The sequence below is a fragment of the Carya illinoinensis genome, chromosome 14 (assembly GCF_018687715.1).
Source record: "Carya illinoinensis cultivar Pawnee chromosome 14, C.illinoinensisPawnee_v1, whole genome shotgun sequence".
Classification (NCBI taxonomy): Eukaryota; Viridiplantae; Streptophyta; class Magnoliopsida; order Fagales; family Juglandaceae; genus Carya; species Carya illinoinensis.
This window is the reverse complement of record NC_056765.1, coordinates 1,801,182-1,821,425: the sequence shown is the minus strand read 5'-3', so window position 1 is coordinate 1,821,425 and position 20,244 is coordinate 1,801,182. Positions and strand designations below refer to the sequence as shown.

At 32.0% G+C, this 20,244-nt stretch overlaps 3 protein-coding genes across 3 annotated transcripts; 2 read left to right on the top strand and 1 right to left on the bottom strand.

The window, feature by feature from the left end:
• The first annotated feature begins 212 nt into the window (after positions 1-212).
• Positions 213-3,187, top strand: LOC122294626 (ras-related protein RABH1b-like). The gene is made up of 6 exons (XM_043103524.1): positions 213-346; positions 1,075-1,145; positions 1,500-1,588; positions 1,915-2,026; positions 2,288-2,378; positions 2,807-3,187. Exons 1-6 carry the CDS (start codon positions 230-232, stop codon positions 2,951-2,953), a joined length of 627 nt encoding a protein of 208 aa, XP_042959458.1. The 5' UTR covers positions 213-229; the 3' UTR covers positions 2,954-3,187.
• Positions 3,188-4,618: 1,431 nt separating this feature from the next.
• Positions 4,619-7,635, top strand: LOC122293164 (probable purine permease 11). Its single transcript, XM_043101654.1, has 2 exons — positions 4,619-4,749; positions 6,244-7,635. Exons 1-2 carry the CDS (start codon positions 4,743-4,745, stop codon positions 7,326-7,328), a joined length of 1,092 nt encoding a protein of 363 aa, XP_042957588.1. The 5' UTR covers positions 4,619-4,742; the 3' UTR covers positions 7,329-7,635.
• Positions 7,636-8,936: 1,301 nt separating this feature from the next.
• LOC122295202 lies at positions 8,937-11,322 on the bottom strand. Its single transcript, XM_043104317.1, has 2 exons — positions 9,988-11,322; positions 8,937-9,261 (listed from the first exon to the last, which is right to left on the bottom strand). Exon 1 carries the CDS (start codon positions 10,997-10,999, stop codon positions 10,040-10,042), a length of 960 nt encoding a protein of 319 aa, XP_042960251.1. The 5' UTR covers positions 11,000-11,322; the 3' UTR covers positions 8,937-9,261; positions 9,988-10,039.
• Positions 11,323-20,244: the final 8,922 nt, after the last annotated feature.

Genomic DNA, 20,244 nt, shown 5'->3' with positions numbered 1-20,244 from the left:
TCTCTCCCCGACTCTCACGGAAGGGAAACAAGATAGTAAAGAGAGAACAGAAGTACAGGAGCACGTGATTTGCACGTGATCGACAAATTCTCTCTCCTCAATAAGTAAGTGAGACCCATGATCAAGCAAATCAATATAACTAGGAAGTGCGAACGCTACAAATGGCACTCCGGCGAATTCCCCGATAAGCCAGCGGCCGAGATATCGACGTCGATTCCGATCCGAACAAATGGCTCCGGTATCGGCTCTAGCCAAATACAAGCTCGTGTTCTTGGGTGACCAGTCGGTCGGTAAAACCAGCATCATCACCCGCTTCATGTACGACAAGTTCGACAACACCTATCAGGTTTAAGTTTTCTGAACCCGAAAATAAACTACTCAATTTTCTGATCTTGTTAGGGATCGGAGGTTTGGAAAAATTTTGCTTAAGTGGTTGGATCTCATTCGCTCAGTTTAACCCTTTCGTTAATGGTGCCGGAGTTTCTGTCTTCGAATTCACTTTAGATTTGTGATGAGAAACTTTTATGTTATATTTGATCTTGGTATTTGGTGAATTTTCACTAAGTGACAATTTTTTTTTTAGCTGTTATATTCTCGTTGTTCTATGGATTCTTTTGATGAATTGAGTGACTGGATGAACACTGGGTTTGAATCATAACGTGTACCTGAGTTTGCTGCTACATTAATAGTTTAAAACTATTAGGAAAATTTTTTTTGCAGTTTTCAGTTTTCTATACACTTGGTACGTGCCAAACATCAGTCTCTCTCTCTCTCTCTCTCTCTCTCTCTCTCTCTCTCTCTCTCTCTCTCTCTCGCGTGTGATTTTGCATTATAATGTATGCTGTTAGGTCCTTTTATTCCCATCTAGAAATGTTTTGGTAATTGTTCATCAGTTAAACCTTTTTTTCGGTCTTTGCTCTCTCTCTCTCTCTCTCTCTCTCTCTCTCTCCGCGTGTGATCATACATTGTATGCTGTTAGTTCCTTTTATCCTATCTTGAAATGTTTTGGTAATTTTTCATCAGTTAAGACCTTTTTTCTGTCTTAGCTTATATGTGTCATTTACTGATGACCAGGCCACAATTGGTATCGATTTTCTCTCGAAGACTATGTACCTTGAAGATCGAACAGTTCGGTTGCAGCTCTGGTGAGATTCTAGTCATTGACGTTTTAGACCAATATTGTAGTCTTAAAATTTATTGTCATTTCTGTTTTCCATCACCTTCCATGATGATTAGTATATTAAGGGGGGGTGTAAGGTCTTGTGTATATCTGTCATGATGGCCATGAATATGTGTGCATATTTGTATATTGTACTTGCTGTTCTCGTGGTTAGGACTTGGGACAATTCTGTGTTACTTTTGTATATTTGTTACAAGGTTCAAAGATAAATGTTTAATATATCTCCCAAAATACAGTACATTTATGCACTCTGGAAATATTTTATTTGGTGATAATTCATTTTCATGTTTGAAACACCAAATCTTGAAATGCATGACAGGGATACTGCTGGACAGGAAAGGTTCAGGAGTCTCATTCCAAGCTATATCAGGGATTCCTCTGTTGCAGTCATTGTCTACGATGTTGCAAGTGCGATCTTTACCTATTCTTTTGGCTATGGAAACATCTTTTTATCTTCTATAGATTTTTATATCCATATCCATGTTCTGTTCATGGATCCTGAAAAGCAATATAAGTTACTCGCTGCATCTTGAACAAATGCAATTACTGAGCTCGTAGGATGTCAAACTAACCTAAAATGTATTGAGTTGGGGTTGCTTATTCAGAAACTTAATGATTTCTCACCTTATGTATTTAAATTGATTGCTGGGTTTATATGAGTAATAAATAAAGCTGTGATAAAAAAAAATGTTTAATAAAGCTGCTAATGATTTTAGTATGCATCACGTTCTTAGGTAGAGAGTCCTTCTTAAACAGTTCCAAATGGATTGAAGAGGTTCGCACCGAGCGAGGTGAAGATGTAATCGTTGTACTTGTTGGCAACAAAACTGATCTTGTGGAGAAGAGGTAATGATTTACTACTTTGGCTGTGGGATGTTATGGGTGAAGTTTATTGCTAAATCAGTTACTACTTTGCCTTGGCTGTGGGTATTGCCATTTTTATTCAGAAGTGAAGATGGAGAATATTTTTTTTGTTTTGGCATACATGAAGCTGAGGAGAGCACTTTACTGCTCAAAGTTTCCCAATGGATCTTTTTTCAATGTTAATTATGCTAGTTTCTTTGGGAATCTTTTATGCTTATAACATGGGCATCATGTGAAGGACAGGCAAGTTTCTACAGAGGAAGCAGAAGCAAAAGCTCATGACCTCAACGTTTTGTTCATTGAAACAAGTGCCAAGGCTGGTTTCAATATAAAGGTAACTATTTGTTCTATCTAATTGCAGGCCGTTTATACAAGTGTCATTGGGTTGATGCTGGCATGTAAATGCATGTGATAATGGTTTGGCATGCTCTGAATACTCGACTTTATTTTTGCCAATGAAATGGGTTTTAAGTGAATTGTGCTAACATCTCGTTGACAAAGTTCCTAAAAGTTTTGCTCTCTTAAGAGGGTTAAATTCATTTTATGGGTCTTTTTGTTTTAATCAGAAGAGTATTCTAGATGACAATCATCTAATCAGCACAATGATGGCATGATTGTTTCTTTTCTCTGAGAGAGAGAGAGAGAGAGAGAGAGAGAGAACGATAAACAAATTATATCATTTTAGCTACTGGTTGTTTAATGTATTTCTAAAAATCCTTTTGTGTCCTACCTATTGAGTTTTCCTCATCAATCCATTGTCAGGCGCTGTTCAGAAAGATTGCAGCAGCCTTACCAGGAATGGAAACTCTTTCTTCAGCAAAGCAAGAAGACATGGTTGATGTCAATCTCAAATCTAGCAATGCATCTGCGATTCACTCACAAACACAGTCAGGAGGATGTGCCTGTTGATACTTGGCAAGGAACTATGCTTGCTCCAACTTCATTGTCCCCATTCCCTCATTGGTTTGGCTGATCATATCAAATGGTCTGCAAAGTTTCTGTCCCTCTCTTGTAGCCTTTTTGGGTTTTACAATTGTTGAAAGTGATTTAGGACCGGCTTGGCTAAAGATTTTTTCATAAAGTTGGAAGTACCTTCAATTGAGAAACCAGTCTGAGAGTTTAATTGAACAGCAATTCTGTGCACCGTGGCTGTTTGAGTTAGATCTTATTGCTTTGTCCCACCAAAAATATCCATGAAAATCATCTATAACCTATAGAAAATTTTAAAACAATTCATTCAAGCTTAAAGGAATTTGAAAAAGTCATATCACTATCCAAACAGCTCTAAGAGTTTGAAATACTTCTATGCACAGCACAGGAGCACAAGCGTTATTTAAATGGACTCCAAGCCTCATCCAAAATACACACACACACACACACACACATATATATATGGAAATATATACTTACAATTTTATTTACATAACTATACGTGCTGGCGTGACAGCTAATAAAAATGGTTAAAATTTTAAAATTCGAAATTTGAAATTCAAATTAAAAAAGAAACACTGATAAAATGGGATGGTCGTTGGACGTGTTGCGCTGCTCAAAATGAATGATGCTCCATTCCACTCATGAAAAATCTTATTTTTTTAGTCAAACAAAGAGTGATGGAAGCACATTTTCTCTATTTCCAGATACGATACGATCAAAATCAACTCAAGTGAGCTTTCTTGTTCGAAGCATTTTATTCGTCCAACAATAAGAAAAGTTGCAACAGCTGCGCATATTGCTCTTCCATTATTCTCCACTTGTTTATGGTAAATTACACGTGCCACTCTCTAATTAACTCCCTTCCTAAGTCTCAGCTTCATCGTTGAGACCTTGAATAACAAGCAGCTGGTTTGGATAAAACCGAATAACAATAGCAATCGCATTACACTTTTCTTTGACTTGCTTGGTTGAAGAAATGCATGGATTGAAATAAAATTTAAAAATAAAAAAATTTAAACGTTTTCCCCATTATTTTTTCACAAAGAAATTTAAATTTGCTTGGTTGATTAGGATAGAATAAAAAGAAATTATATGAAATTAAACAAATAGAATTAAAAAAAAAAATCTTTTATTTTTTCTCTTATTTTCAAAAGAATATCCATTTTCCCCATTATTTTCATGATTTATTTTTTTGCCCCTGCGAACTAAGAAGAATGAAGTGCACATTAATGAAAAATTATCTAAACTATATAGTTTATGAGTTCTATTAAATATAATCATTTTTACGTATTTTTTATGTACTTTAATAATGTGATTGGCTAAAATAATTATTTTATATTAAAAAAATGACGTAACCAATCATATTAATGGAGTGGGCAGAGAATATGTAAAAGTGACTATAAATAAAACTTTTGATTGTTTATTAAAAAATAAATTTAATTGCAAAACTTTTTTTAATTGACAGACTGGCCACAGTGAAGTAAGTTACAAGTAGAAGATCAAAATGGCATAATTCTTAATTAAGATACTAAACCATCCCTTTCCTTAATTCATTAATAGTAAAATAATAATAATAATAATAATAATAATAATTAAAAAAAAAAACCCCAACAAATAGAAGCCATGGTATGAAATTTTTGTTGCCGAATAGGCCACTGGCCCACTGCACTCATAAAACCTCTCTTTATCCTCTCATTGATAGCAGTCCCAGACTTCAACTTTGAAGTGCCAAGCTCTTCCGTTAATCCCTGTGACTCTAAGGACCATGCCAGGTCTCTCTCTCTCTCTCTCTCTCTCTGTTATATTAACTTATTTTGAGTAAGGCTGATTAAAAATAAAATAAAAATAAAAGAAGTAGGAAAACTTTGAGGATGTCTAATTTCAATGATTCGGGAATATGGAGTTGGGTTTCATTTTTTCTAACCTTTATGTTTCTGGGTTATCGTTGAATCAACATCTCATGCTCCGTTTGGTTGCTAAGAAAAATGTGTGAAGCAAAGAAATTGGAAGTTTGAATCTTAGGTACCCAAGAAAATCATAAAGTCCTGTATCTCGTAAATGTCTCTACTTCTTGTTCTGGGAGATGAGGCTTAAAATGTATAATTATGAAAATATATGATTACTCCGCTATTTTCTCTGGAATCTAATTGATTTTAAGCGTTGTTTTGCACAATTGATTCATCTCAAGCGCCTTGGACTTTTTTAGAAATATAAATAAAGATAAAACTTTGATAGATGGTTATATAGTCTCACATATATTTAAATTGAGCGGTGCATGTAAACTTATCAGACACACTAAGGTAGTTAATCGCAAATTAGCATCGATACACTAGTAGTTTTTGTGTGTTTTTTTTAAGTTAATAGATAGCAATGTTTGTGTGTGTTTTCTATCCTATTAAATTAAGGAATACAAGGTTATTCCATCTCCACTTATCAAAAAAGGAGTACAGGGTTTTTCACATGCCTTTTACCCCCTGGACAACACTGGTTTTGCGTCTTGTCAGTGATACAAGGATGATCACAAAGAGGGCTACAAAGTGAAAGTGCAAGTTTTTACAACATTATTTGGAATAGAGGTGTCTATTTTCCATCTCTTATTAACGCCTTTTGAAGACTGGATATGTGCGTGTTCTCAGATTTAGTATTGAGGAAAGCTTCTCTGCTTTCCTTTGGAGTTATTTATTCTGGCTAAGCCATCAATTTACTCTAGGCTAGCTTTTAGCATCACTACTCTGGGTAGTCAATCTGATGGATGCTTGCATGTGGCAAGTGCATTTTATAAAGAAGACATCTTTTATCTTTGGTGTTACAAAAAAAAAAAAAAAGTATCTGACCATCTTTGCCAATAGTAATATTTGTTTAATGTTTTATAAAGAATATCGGAAGAACAGATGTACTAGGATTTTCTAGTATGGGGGCATCTCGTATGTTACATTCTTTCTCCACTTTTTGAATTGCATATTGCCACACAGGTGTACTTACTAGACCTTGATACTGTTATTTTGCATATCAAATGGTTTGGATGAATAGCAATTGCCATATACGGTGGTTCTAGACTTCTAGTTATGTACCTGGTATATCAGAAAACTCAAGTAGTATAGAAAGAGTCTGTAAATAAATTTTGCTAGACTTGATTTTCTGTTTTAGTGATGATCTCTTTAAGCTTATATACCTTTCCAAGTTTTAAATATATACAGTGGATCGGTGAAACCCATCTGTTTTATGAGGATACTAAACCTGTTTAGATGCTTGATATCCAATTACAGATATTCAAGAACCCTCAATCGAAGATGGAACCTTCACTAATCAGTTAGCTTTGAGAAAACTAAACCGGTGGCAATGGTGGCTTTTGGTAGCACTAAGTATTTTCTTCCTCATTGTTGGCCAATCTGCCGCTGTTCTTCTTGGGAGATTTTATTATGACCAGGGTGGAAATAGTAAGTGGATGGCTACTCTTGTGCAAACAGCTGCCTTCCCAGTCCTTTTAATCCCACTCGTTCTTATTCCTTCTCGGGAGCCTTCAAGTTTTTCGGCCTCCCCACCCTCTATTAAGATTCTTGTCTTGGTCTACTTCTCTCTTGGAGTGCTCATAGCTGGTGACAACATGTTGTATTCTGTTGGACTCTTGTACCTCTCTGCCTCTACTTATTCCCTCATATGTGCAACCCAACTAGCCTTTAATGCGGTTTTCTCATACTTTATCAACTCTCAGAAGTTCACTGCTCTAATTCTTAACTCTGTGGTTCTCCTCTCATTATCTGCTGCCCTGATCGGTGTCAACGATGACTCTGAAGGACCATCAGGAGTTTCCAAGGGGAAATATATCATTGGCTTCCTTTGTACCCTCGCAGCGTCTGCACTCTACTCTCTTTTGCTTTCCCTAATGCAGCTTTGCTTCGAAAAGGTTCTTAAAAGGGAAACCTATTCTATAGTCTTGGAACTGCAAATCTATACAGCACTTGTTGCCACCTGTGTTTCAGTTGTGGGCCTTTTCGCAAGTGGGGAATGGAAGAGTTTGCATGGGGAAATGGAGGGTTTTGGTGCAGGAAGAGTTTCTTATGTAATGGTGTTGGCTTGGACTGCAGTGGCTTGGCAAATTTGTTCTGTTGGTGTTGTGGGCTTGATATTTGTGGTGTCGTCTCTCTTCTCCAACGTAATCAGTACTGTCTCTTTGGCTGTTACTCCTATTGCGGCTGTGATAGTTTTCCATGACAAAATGAACGGCGTCAAGGTAATTGCCATGCTTTTGGCTCTTTGGGGTTTTGCATCATATATTTACCAAAATTATCTTGATGATTCTAAGGCAAGGAAGACACGCAATGGTGTTGGAGAATCTTATAACAATTCTTAATGTTGATGAGTTTGGAACTTGATAGAAACAGAACATCATGGGTGATCTTTGAGGAACTGGTTTATTTGCTTTACAGCCATTCTTCCGAGTTAGGAAAATTATCCAGTGACTGGTGATTTGATTAATTTGATAGAAGTGTCGTAATCTATTGCAAATAATTTAGTCCATCTAATAAGTTGATCAAGTTATTTAGGGTATGGTCTGATAGACTAAGGAAGATTGTTCATAAATGTATTTTCTCCGAATTAGAGAATGTGAAGACAGTTTGAAAATGAAATTTGAAAGAAAGAAATGAAACTTTCAAGGATATGGTGTGTTTGGTAGCCTCTCTCTCTCTCTCTCTCTCTCTCTCTCTCTCTCTCTCTCTCTCTCTCTCTCTCTCTTATTATTTAAAGAAACCTCTAGTGGGAAGGTTTGGGGGGAGAGATGAGAATTTTGAGTTTGAGATGAGAGTTTAAAATATTATTTTTAGTATTATTATTGTTTTGGGATTTGAAAAAGTTATATGAAGATTTGAAAATGTTGAATTGTTTATTATATTTTGTAGGAAAATTTGAAAAAGTTATAATAATGATATGAGAATTTTAAATTTGAAATGGGAATTCTCATCTACCAAACCTTCGAGAACATAGTATCATGACTTCTTTCACTGCTTTTTTCCTCACTGTGACATCCAAGATTCAAGTGGTAATGGGTAAAACAATAAAATGAATCCCATAAGAAATTAACTTAAAATTTAATGATTGGGGTTTGGTATTTTTAGGTTCGGAACAAAACAGATAAACTCCATCAGACACAATTAATAAATGAGTAAATTTAATTTCATCCCGCAAAACCATTCTATTAACCCCTATATAAGGAGAATAAATTAAAATTATTTTTTTTTATTACTAATTTAAGCTTAATTAGAACTTGTAAACCCTTGTATTGCAATGTGATATTTTGTTTGGAAAGATTTTAATTAGTTTTTTGTAAAGATGAACTGTAAAAGCTAGTTTATATGTATTAATTAAGATGTTGGATTTGGATCCATTCAACCATCTTAATCAATCATTAACCGATTGGATTTTTTTTTTCATGACTAGATTGTGATATTACCTTAATTAGATTTTAATTGAGAGGTTAGGGCCTAACCCCATTTCTTTCTATTTGTCTACTAGTGAGAAACACACACACACACACAAAGGTCATTGCCTTGTCTATTTATTAATGACAATTTCAAATTACCTTTTCCAGAATATATATATATATAAATATAGAGAAATGATAATTGTAATTATGAGTATACAAGTGTCACATAATCACTTTAAAAAAAAATGAATAAATACGAGATCCATATGAAAAGAAAATTAATTTTTTAATAGTAGACCTTACTATTTTTTAAAATAATTACACGACACTTACATACTTTACGACTATATATAACATTATTTCTAAATATGATTCAAATGAGAGGGAGCATAATTCAAAGTGTTGAAAAATTTTTCTTTTACAACTCATATTTTTATAAAAAAAAATTGTGCGAAATTTATCTATTTGATACGAGGAGTAAACCTACTTTACAAAAAATATTTTAGATATAAGAAACATATATAGCCACGTGTCGAATGGATAACAATTTAAACACCCATATTGATTTTCTTTTATTTTTTTAATTTGGAAAGTAAAGTCGTAGAAATAACGGTTAAAGGACATTGACCGTACTGAGTCCTAGTCCCGAGGAAACTGCAAGCTCTCTTTAAATTTGTGGACCCGACTACACAAATTACATCTGTCTCTACAAATTTTTAAAAATTTATAAAGTATCCCGATCCTTTTTCGAACTTATCATTTGACCCCATTTCTCCTGACCCTTAGATAAACAAGATTCTTGTATCCACGTTATCGTCCATTAGATCGGGTCCTCTCGTTTGCCCACCGGAGTCACGGAATCCTGACACGTGCACACGCACAAAGACACACAAAGCTACGCAACATTAACACCAGCATCATAGACAGTGAGACACAGACCCAGCATTCAATTTAAGGATGTGCGAGTTGGGAAGGGAAAGTAAAAAAATCAATTAACGAGGAATTCACACCACATATATTATTATATATATATATATATTTAAATAAATAAAAATTAAATCTTTAGAATTATTGAATTAAAAAAAATTATAAATTTTAAGTATAAGAAAAATTAAATATTTAGATTGGATTTAAATTAAATTAGATTAAATTAAATTAATCTAACACAATCTTACAACCTAACGGGACATTAATCTTGTGAACACCGAAAAGCATAGGATGCCACCTCATTCTTAATTGTACAAGTGGACCCCACCGCCTCAGCTTTTTCAGTTTTCAATCCCTTGGCCCACCACCCATCTACTTCCAAGTAGTTAATACTATCATTAACTGAGGGGGAAAGGAGCATCACCCACCATGCTCCCAAGAACCACCCAATAAAATCTCCAATCAAGGTATTAAAAGGATAGAAAAGTCATTTCAGCTCGAAAATTACGTATTTACAGAAAATAAATCAATAATTTGGATTTGTGATAATGGAAATTCCTTTGTATAATGAGAACGCACGGAGCTTCTTTTATTTTTTTAACCCTCGCACGCTTTAATTATTTTGAAACGGAAATCTAAAGGAATAGGGGCAACACCGTACTTTTGAGGACATCACATCAGCGCGTCGAAGGCGATGTCAACGGTCAAGGAAATCAATGGTTGTAGCCGACTTTCCCCAAATCCGCAAGCTTCCTCGACCGGCTTTTGCAAAACGACGCCGCCGTTTTGAGATGTGGCTTCCCCGGCACCCTAGTATCGCCGGAGACGGTTATATCCGGCGGCAAACTCTTCTGGTTCCAGTGCCTGTTGGGGCTCGCCCTCACCAGCGGGCTCAAGCAAAACGCTATTCCGGACGGGTTCCGGCTTTGTCCCTGCCGAGTCCGTCGTACCGCGAACGCCGGTGAACGCCACGCCTCCGAGGAGTAGCCACTCGATGATACCGGATGATTGGCATCTTCATCGGAATCCGTCGTTCTCACTGGCGACATTCCTCGATTAGCTCTCCGACCAGGTCTTCTGTCTACGTTGGCGGTGGATTCGTCGACAACGAACGGCCGCGATTGCTTTCTCCGGTTTCCGTTGAAGATTGTGGTGAACCAAGAGGGAGAAGAAGATGATGTCGACCATGAAGGCCCGCAAGATTCCTTAGACGAAATTCTGGGATCGGGCTCCAATTTCTCGGATCTGGACCCGAACAACTTGGACAATAGGAAGAGCCTGATGTTCTTCTTCTTACAAGATCCGGTGGTACTGGCGAAGGTAGATGAGGCGTAGGTAGGACCCACCTGGGGAGTGCTGTAGAAACGACGATCATGACGGTCGTGGTGCTGGTGTTTCCATGTGGCGTCGTCCGACTTACGGCGGGAGACGTAGGGGGAGACGGAGCGAGGTAAAACGAGCGGAGGCGGAGGCGGAGGCAAATTGGCGTCAGATATCCGGGTACCCACAGGTACGTCAGCGGGACGATATTGAGTCGGGGAGAGCTGCTGGTGTTGGGACAGGACCTGAGCCTGGGCCTGCGCCGCGATGAGGACTAAGAGTCGGTCGCTGAGGCAGGATGCACAGACGCCGACGGTGCTGCTAAGGTCGGAGTTATGCTTCTTACACCTCATTTACTCTCACTCGCACACACATATAGGAGAAACTAATTCGTGCCCAGTAGAAACGAAATGATCGGAGAAATCTCACGAGGAAATCAAAGAAAGAGCTTTGTGTTCTCGAGTTCTTGTTCCTGCTTGTCCGCCCGAGGGAGAGAGAGAGAGCAGAGATTCTTTGTTCAGGAAAGCGAGAGTGCTTGTGGGCGTCGAGGAAACGCGATGAGCATTTTGTAGCCTTTATGAAAGACTAGAGAAGGAGCCATAAATAATGGAGAGAAAATTGAGAAAGTATACTCCGGTAGCATTTAATTACGTTACGGCAAGGCGATCTTTGAAATTGAAAACAACTTAGAAAGAACCACATCTGATCTCATTTACGAGGAAGCTGAGAGTAATTTGTGTTTTTAAATGCTTTAATTATAATTTTTTATAAAAATAAATTTCTAAATTCATGAATTTATTAAATCATAAATATAATAATTTCTAAATTTATTTAGAGTATAATAATTTTATATTCTTTATATTTTTAAAAAATATAATATTATATCTAAAAATAATAATTTTATAAATTGACATAAATTTATTTAATATGTTAAATTTATTTTATTATTAAATTAATTTTATAATCTGATAAAATAAGTCAAATCATATCAATTATAAAATTATTTTAACGTAGTGTTTGTATTTATTCCCCTTTTAAAAAAAAAAACTACCGCTGTTGACTTTAAACTTTAGTTATGATCCTATTTCGTAGATTTTTAATGATCTTGCCTGGTGGCTGGTTTTACATTTTTAACTGTCATCTTCGACATGTTTCACCTTTCTCTACCTGAAAATGACGGCTAACAGTTATGACCGAGCAGTTATCATTATCCTATATAGATTTATATAGATATAGCTGTCCACCCGTATATTATAATTCTTAATTCAAATTAATAGTGTCAATTCTTTATTGTTAATAATCTAGGCGCACTTGCGACAAAGGTTAGTGTTATATGTATTTATGTATTATATTTATTTTATAATAAAAATAATTATAATTATAATTTTGTAATCAGATATATTATTTTTATAAAATTTATTTATATTTAAAATATTTTTTAAAAATGAATAATAAATAGTAATCTGTACGGTACATGAGCTATCCTGGTAGGTGATATAGTCGATTTTCCACAACTGTCTTTAAGCTATTGCACACGCCTATATTATATACTACATTGGCTAACTGGCTAGAAGGGACAAAATTGATGAGCATCATTTAAAACAAGGTTGTTTGGTCAAATATAATGGCAACAAGAGCCAAGTCCGCCCATTATGAACCACCCATTCTTATGGTCTTTTTAAGTCCTTTGTATTAACCATAATTGCACATTTTCTGCAACCATGTTGTCCTGCTCCATGGTGCACGTATAGGGAAGTTCTGGCTTGGCCCCATGCCTCTAATCTTTGGGTAACCATGTGAAAACCTCGATAGAATCTATCTTGTAAAAAAAATTTTAAATACATATACGATCAAAATGAGGGGATAAACTCAGCTGGCATATTAGCATTTTTCAAAGATAAAAGGTGGTTGTCGGAATAGACTGCATTGTGTTCAAAGGAATAAGCCTATTGAAAGGCATTGCTACCAATGTTTTGAATGCCGTACCGGTCAAGTCACTGAAATGAAATATTTTGATACCGGTACCGTTTCGTGTACCATTTTAAGATAGTCAATATATAAATAATTTATATATATATAAATTATATTTCAAAATAATAGTCTATATATGAATAAATTATATATGAATACATATGTATATATAAGTTATAAATAGTCTAATCTGAATTGGAGGCCAAAAAATGCGATTATAATTTGAAAAAATGAAAAAAAGAAGAAGATAAAAGTCGAAATATCAACCGATACAGGTCAAAATTTAGGCCGGTACGTCGATATTTCAACTGATACGAAACAGGAACTATACCTATACCGGACCAGTGACCTGTACGGAATGTACCGGTCAGTACGGTACAATACCAAAAACAATGATAGCTACTCCTTCCACTCTAGACAAGGATTATACCAAGCGAACAGTAAGAAAGACAATGATATTTGCATATTAAATTATGCTTATTTTTAAAAAAAAAAAAATTAAGAACTCATATAAAAGAATATTAATTTTTAATAATAAATTTCATTTTTTAAAAAGATAGTGCATGCACAAGACTTGCATGTTTTAAAGCTGTATCTAGGATTATTAAAAAAGAAATGAGAGAGAGATGGGGTCGAGATGTCACATATCACCTGCATATAGCACTGCATGATATACTGCAAATTCAATGCATTAGATGTAAATGCAACCAGGTATGTCCTCCTCTCAAATGCAAAAGGAAAAATATATTAAAAATTAAAATGAACTTGAACATAAACTTATATAAAATATGTGTTGATGTTTCACTATCATCGTCAAAGCCAAAGGCCTTTCATTGGCCGTATTCATAGCCTACAAAAGTTGTGAATACGCGTCTAAGTACATAAAGCATGCTTAAAATAAATACTATATGGTGCTATTCATTTCAAATAATCACTCTAAGTACTAGTCAACTCACAACTGTGCCTAACATTATAAAATTAGGGTACATAATTAAATGTTGGATTATTTGGTGCGTCACATTAGGCATAACCCATCAAGTATTTGGTTCAAGCTACAACAATGAGAAATGATATTTATATTCGTGAATTGTGCAAGCGTTGTGCAGTCTATTTAAAAAAAGTGAATAAATACGGGACTCGCATAAAAAAAAACTAACTTTTTAATCGTGGACTCCACCCTTTTTCAAAACGATTGTGCAGTGTTTGCGCACTTTACGACTATATGTAATATTATTCTTTTTTATTTTTTTGCTATTTTCCTTAGATAGTTTAAGAGGAGTGTTACAACAAAAGAGAGGTTACACAAAAATAATTCCACAATTTGATAAAAATTAATGTGATCCGTTATATTTACTTTGTAATAAAAATAACTTTATAATCTGATAAATCATATTAGTTTGTGGGATTAAATTTGCGTAATTCCTTTGTGATTATAGTATTTATCATACTTTAAAATATTTTAACAATACCTCAATGAAAACTACCCTTGCAGATGGAATCTCCATCAATTTTCAAACTTTAATTTTCTCATCATCCTATGATGTGGTACAAGATTATAAATTTATAAATAAATATAATAAATAATTTATAATCATCTAATATCACATTATAAGATAATGAGAAGATGACGAGTAGTATTACTCTTTTTATAATTACACAAAACTTATCTATTTGAAATTTATAGAAATCATTTAGTAGTCGATGATCCTCACAGAGGGACACGATCATAATAACACGTTACGATCGTAGGGTTACCTCAATCGCATTGCGATGATATTAATAAAAAGTAGACACTTGCCATCGTATCAAAGTGACATGGAAAACTATCACAAACATCAAAATTATATCAATGGAAAACAGTCATGGTGACCTTTACATGACCATTTTGTCAAATATTTTTGTCCATTCTTGAGATGATCTTCTTAGGTTTGAAGCAAGAAATGACATTTAACATTGATCAAAATGGAGCCAACAAGCAAGTGGCTGGGAGTTTCTAATTGTATGGACCCATTCTAACAAAATTCTGCATTGCCTTTTGTAGTTTTTATCTATATGATCTCTTTTGTTTCCCTTATTTTTTTATGCTCAGCGTATTTTATTAGAATGACAGTGTTACGTGAATCGATATATAATCGAAGAAATAAACCCATGACAGCAAAATGTACTTTTTTCTTCTTCTTCTTTTCTTTTAATTTTTTTATATAGTTTTAAATATTTTTTTAATAGAAAAAATTAATTAATTAATATTCAATTCCTTAACCATTAAAAAAAAATAAAAAAAAATCAATCAATCACGCTTATCGATTCAACTAATATTTTCCTTTATTAAAAATAGTACTTTCAATTTAGACAATTTGCGTGAAAATCTCACTTATCACAAAAACTTAAATTGAGAAAAAGAAATAAATTTAATCATTTATATTTTATTTCAACAATTTGGACGGTTTTGATCGCTTTCATCAGAAGTTATTTTGGACTTTACTCGAGGGCCCACGTGTAAAAAAAAAAAAGAGAGAGGGGGAATGAATAAATAGTTAAATATAGTGGGTCTTGGGTGACAGATCAATTAGGTTCATAATTTAATTACAAAATCATCACTTATGATGTACAAACTGTTTATAATTCAACAAACTCGCCTATAAATGTTGGGTTTCGGTGATTAAATACTAAAACAGATGTAGGGTTAAGCGCAAATCATGCAACTAAAATGATTTTAAATACTCCTACAAAAGTCTCCCTACTAATAAGTCAAAACATTAGGATAAATGAGAAATGATAATTACAGTCGTGAGTTTTTAAATACCGTATAATTATTTTGACAAAAGTAAATAAATACGGTATTCACATAAAAAAAATAATTTTTTAAAAATAGACTTTATTTTTTTTCAAAGCGATTATAGGGTACTTATATAATTTACGACTGTATATAACATTACTCTTGATAAATTTATTAAGAAATTCCTTAATTTTAAATTTATTTAGAAATTCCTTAATTTCGTACCTTGACATTAGCATTTATTGGCGGCTAATAAATTATTAAGAAATAATTGTCATCTAAAATCGAGAAAATTTTAAGGAATGAGTGACGAAACAAACAAATTAAAAGACAGAAGAGAGATTATGGGAATTTTAAACATTATCTTTGCATAGGGAAGCAATCCAATATGGGTATTAATTAGTAACTATATAATTTGCCACTAAACGTGGTCTAATTTGTCAAGAATAAACTATTTAATCATAGGCAATTATGATGATGATAATGATAATGTACTAAAATACGGTATCGTAATATAGCAAACCAAATTCATAATATTATTAAACTTTCAAAAATTTATTTTTGCATATTCTTTACGTATTCTATTAATGTGATTGACTATATTATTTTTTTAATTGTTAAATCCAAAGTTTCAAGTTTTGTGTAATTATATATCTATACATGGATTTTGATGAAAATAAATGAATTCAAAAAATAAAAGAGTCTCAAGTTCAAGTTGTCTACACAATGGAGTCAATCATATTAAGAAAACAAGTCTGAGCAAGAAGGGAACAAGTTCACATTAAAATTATAGAGTAATGTTGTAAATATCTTAAAAATTCGAAATTAAGATTAAGGCTCAAACTTAATTTTTATCATAAAACATTAAAATACATTTTCCACATATACATGAATATTTTGAAAATTAAATTTGAAAATTTTGAAAAATGATTGATTGTCATCTTTCACATGTGTATGCCTTGATTAAAGGTTTGAACTTTGAAAATATTAAAGATTATTGATTGTTATATTTCACATGTGTATGTTTTATTTGAATATTTTCAAAAGTGATTGATACTTTTTTTGACTTATGTAAAAAGTAGATGTTTTTGTTTGAAAATTTTGAAAAGTAGAGTGTACTCCTCTTGTCATAAGTAAAAAGCAAAAGATTAGATTTGAATTTTTTGAAAAGTAAAGTATACACCTTTTGTCATATGCAAAAAGTAAAAGATTAGGTTTGAAATTTTTGAAAAGTAAAGTATGCTCATTTTGTCATATGGCAAAAGTAAAAGATTAGGTTTGGAGTATTTGAAAAATGAATAATGTTATCTCTTGACAATTGAAAAAGTGAATGATGTTGTTTTTGATATGTGAATCTTTTTAAATTTGAATATGAAGTCTTATATGCCTATAAATAGATCATTTGAGAGTTTCACATTTACAACATCCAGAACATACAACATTCATTCAAAATTTTTATTCTTTCTTTTCTAAGCATTGAGCCTTAATCCTTATTCATTTTGAGAGAGATATAGTTTGCGCTGTATTGTTCTTATTTTACTCATTTGTGAGTGTTTTCAGCTTTTATATCAGTAAAATAGTATGTATAACCCTTATGCGTGTAGAAAGTGTTCTGCACAGAGAATAGTTGAATCACCACGTGTAAAGTGATTGCAAGTGTAGAGAGTGTTCTACACAGATCCTTTGTAGCGGTGTTGTTCAAAGGTGTAATAGGTTTCTATCTCCACCTGAAATAGATTGAATAGTGAATTTGGGAATCCTTAAAGGGTAGCTTGAGGTGAAGACGTAGGCAGTGGGGTCGAACTTCGTTAACATACTGAGTCTGCTTCTATCTTACCCTTACTCTTTATATTTATTGCTATTTCGTATTTTATTTATATTTTATATTGTATATTTGATTTATCATTGTTATTTTTTTTTAATACAACTCAATTTCACCCCCTCTTATGTTACTCATCTAGGCAACATTGACCAATCACATTAGTGAAGTGAGCAAAAAATATATAAAAGTAACTGTATGTAGCAAAACTTTAACATTTTTTTAATAATATTAGATCTAGTTTTAAAGTGTATAAGTCTCGCGCACTCATTTTGAAAAAGAAATTAAGTTTATTATTAAAAAATTATTTTTTTATCTGGATCATAGATTTACCCACTTTTAAAAAAAAAAATTACGCAAAATCTTGACACTTTAAAATTATAAATATATATATATATTTTTTAAAAAAATTTCCAAAGTCAACTTTATAAAAATGTATTATCCAATAAATTAGAGATGAATCTTTTGTGGGCTCATGTATTCGAGATGTTGGGAACGTCCACATGCATAGGTCCAGAGCTCAATGCTCAGATCCACCAAGTAGTCTGGACATGGAGTGACCTGAAGCCTGCCTTAGGTCCTTGAACCTCTCTTTGTTACAAACATTTGCTCTTAAATATAGAAGTTCAAAAATGATGAAATGGGCCGTTAAAATAGCAGTTTTTTTAATCATTCACAAAAATATAAAAAATCTCGAGGTACAAGAAAATTATAAAAAAAAATTCAATAAAATAATGTGATTTAATATAAGAGATCATATAAACGTAAATTTATAAATTGATGTGATTTGATGTAATATATTAAATTATAAAATTAATTTTATTGTAAGGTAGATCTAACGTACTATATCAAACTACACTAATTTATTAATTTATTTAAGTGGATCTCTTTATGGCATGTTTTTAATATAATAATTTAAATTATAAATTTATTTGACTATAAAATATATTTAATATATAATATTAGAGAAATAATAGTTGCAGTCGTGAGTGGTAAATACAGTGTAATCACTTTGAAAAAAATGAATAAATATATTATCCAAATGAAAATAAATTATGATTTTAATAATAGATCTTAATTTTTTTCAAAGCAACTGCACGGCGCTACACATATACTCATAACTGTAACTATAATTTCTTGCCAACTAAAATGGTCCTCACAATCTTTTCCCAATTTTGACATTAGATTTTCAAAGTTTGGAAGGATTTTGATTTACGCCTTATTTGGAAATGAGATAAAATAAAATATTTATGAATAATAATAAAATAGTTTGTGAACGGTATTGAAATAATTTGAATTAAGATATTTTATTGAGTTTTGAGAAAAGAATAAGAAAAATTATAAGGTTAAGATATTATTAAAATATGATTTTTTAAAATTATTTTTATTTTAGAATTTGAAAAAATTAAATTTTTTGTGTGTTTTATTTGAAAATTTAGAAAATTTATAATGATTAAGTAATAATTAGTTAACAAAATTAAAAATTAAAAATCTAAAATTGAAAATTTTTTATTTATTAATAATATTTGATAAAAGAAATTATAAAAAGTTATGAGATAATATGAGAAAGTTTATATATCCAAATGAGGACTTAGACTTGTTTGTGTTAATATGTTGTTTGAGTTTACCTTTTCATTTTGACAGTCTATACATTTTTTAAAAATTTGTTATTTAATGGTTAAGAAAATAACTTTTAATACATTATTGTATTTTTTTCTTTTTTTTTGAAATATTTAAATATGTTAAAACACATATTAAAAGTTGCTGTGGCCATTCCTGGGGAAAGCCTAGCATCACTCAATATCTCAAGAGTTTTGTTATATATAAACACAGTCGCGTATTAGTCTGTGTACTAATATTGGTTCATTCATACTTAAAATTTAAATTAATACTGTTTTTAATAAAATCTACTTTTTGACCAATCACATCACATTAATACACAGATTAATGTAAAATTATACTTATAACTATATTTTTCCATATCTCAAACCTTAGAAGTTGCATACCAATTTGTAATTTTCTTCTTGGTGAACGAGGTATACATACATATGTTAAAAAATATATATTAATATTTTATATAAAATCATATTAATTTATAAATTTATTTTTATAACTGATATTAAAAAAAAACACGGGAAACTAACTATTTTTTAATATATATTACAGCTTAGGAAAAATAAAACAAATATTGTCTGAATCTCCAGACATGACAGATGATTAATAATTTAATTAACAACAAAAAATAAAAGATCCCATTAATCTTGAGGAATCTTAGTTAGCGCCGCAATTTACTTCAATCTTATTTCATAGTCGAAATTAAGGAAAAAAACATTTTGCAAGTAGAGTTTCGATATGTACCAATTCATGATATTTTTAATATTGATATATAAGGTATATGATACATGATATTTTTAATTTCTATAAATTTATTTAAAAAAGATATATAAATATATAATTTACATGAAAAAATTATTTTTGTAATGATGAATTCCATTTCTGTTCAATGAAAATATTGTGCAGGATTTGTACACCTTATAACTGTATTTAACATTATTTTATATATTATTTGACGCATTTACAACACACATGAAGTAGTACTATGTATCGTCTGAGCCTTACTTAATTCAAAAAAAGATTTACACAACTAATTTCACAAAATTAATGTGCTTATATATTTTTCTTGCGAATAGTACTATTTGGTAACAAAAATATTATCTGCAAACCTTTTCTGATGAACTGAATTTTGTATAAAAAAGTAATTAATTTTTACAAATTGTAACTTGTGACAAATAAAATGGTTTAATAACAATATTTGCGACGAATATTTACCAACAACGTGAATTTTGTAGCAATTTGTAATTATTTGTCACCAAATAGTATTCGCGAGAAATATTTCTTTTCTAAAAATCACTATTTGTTGTAGTGTAATCATTTTAATTTTTATCATCCTTCCAATTATTATCATATAATATTGTATTAGATAATTGAATATTATATATTATATTTCAATTGCAAACTTATGATCTAATGTT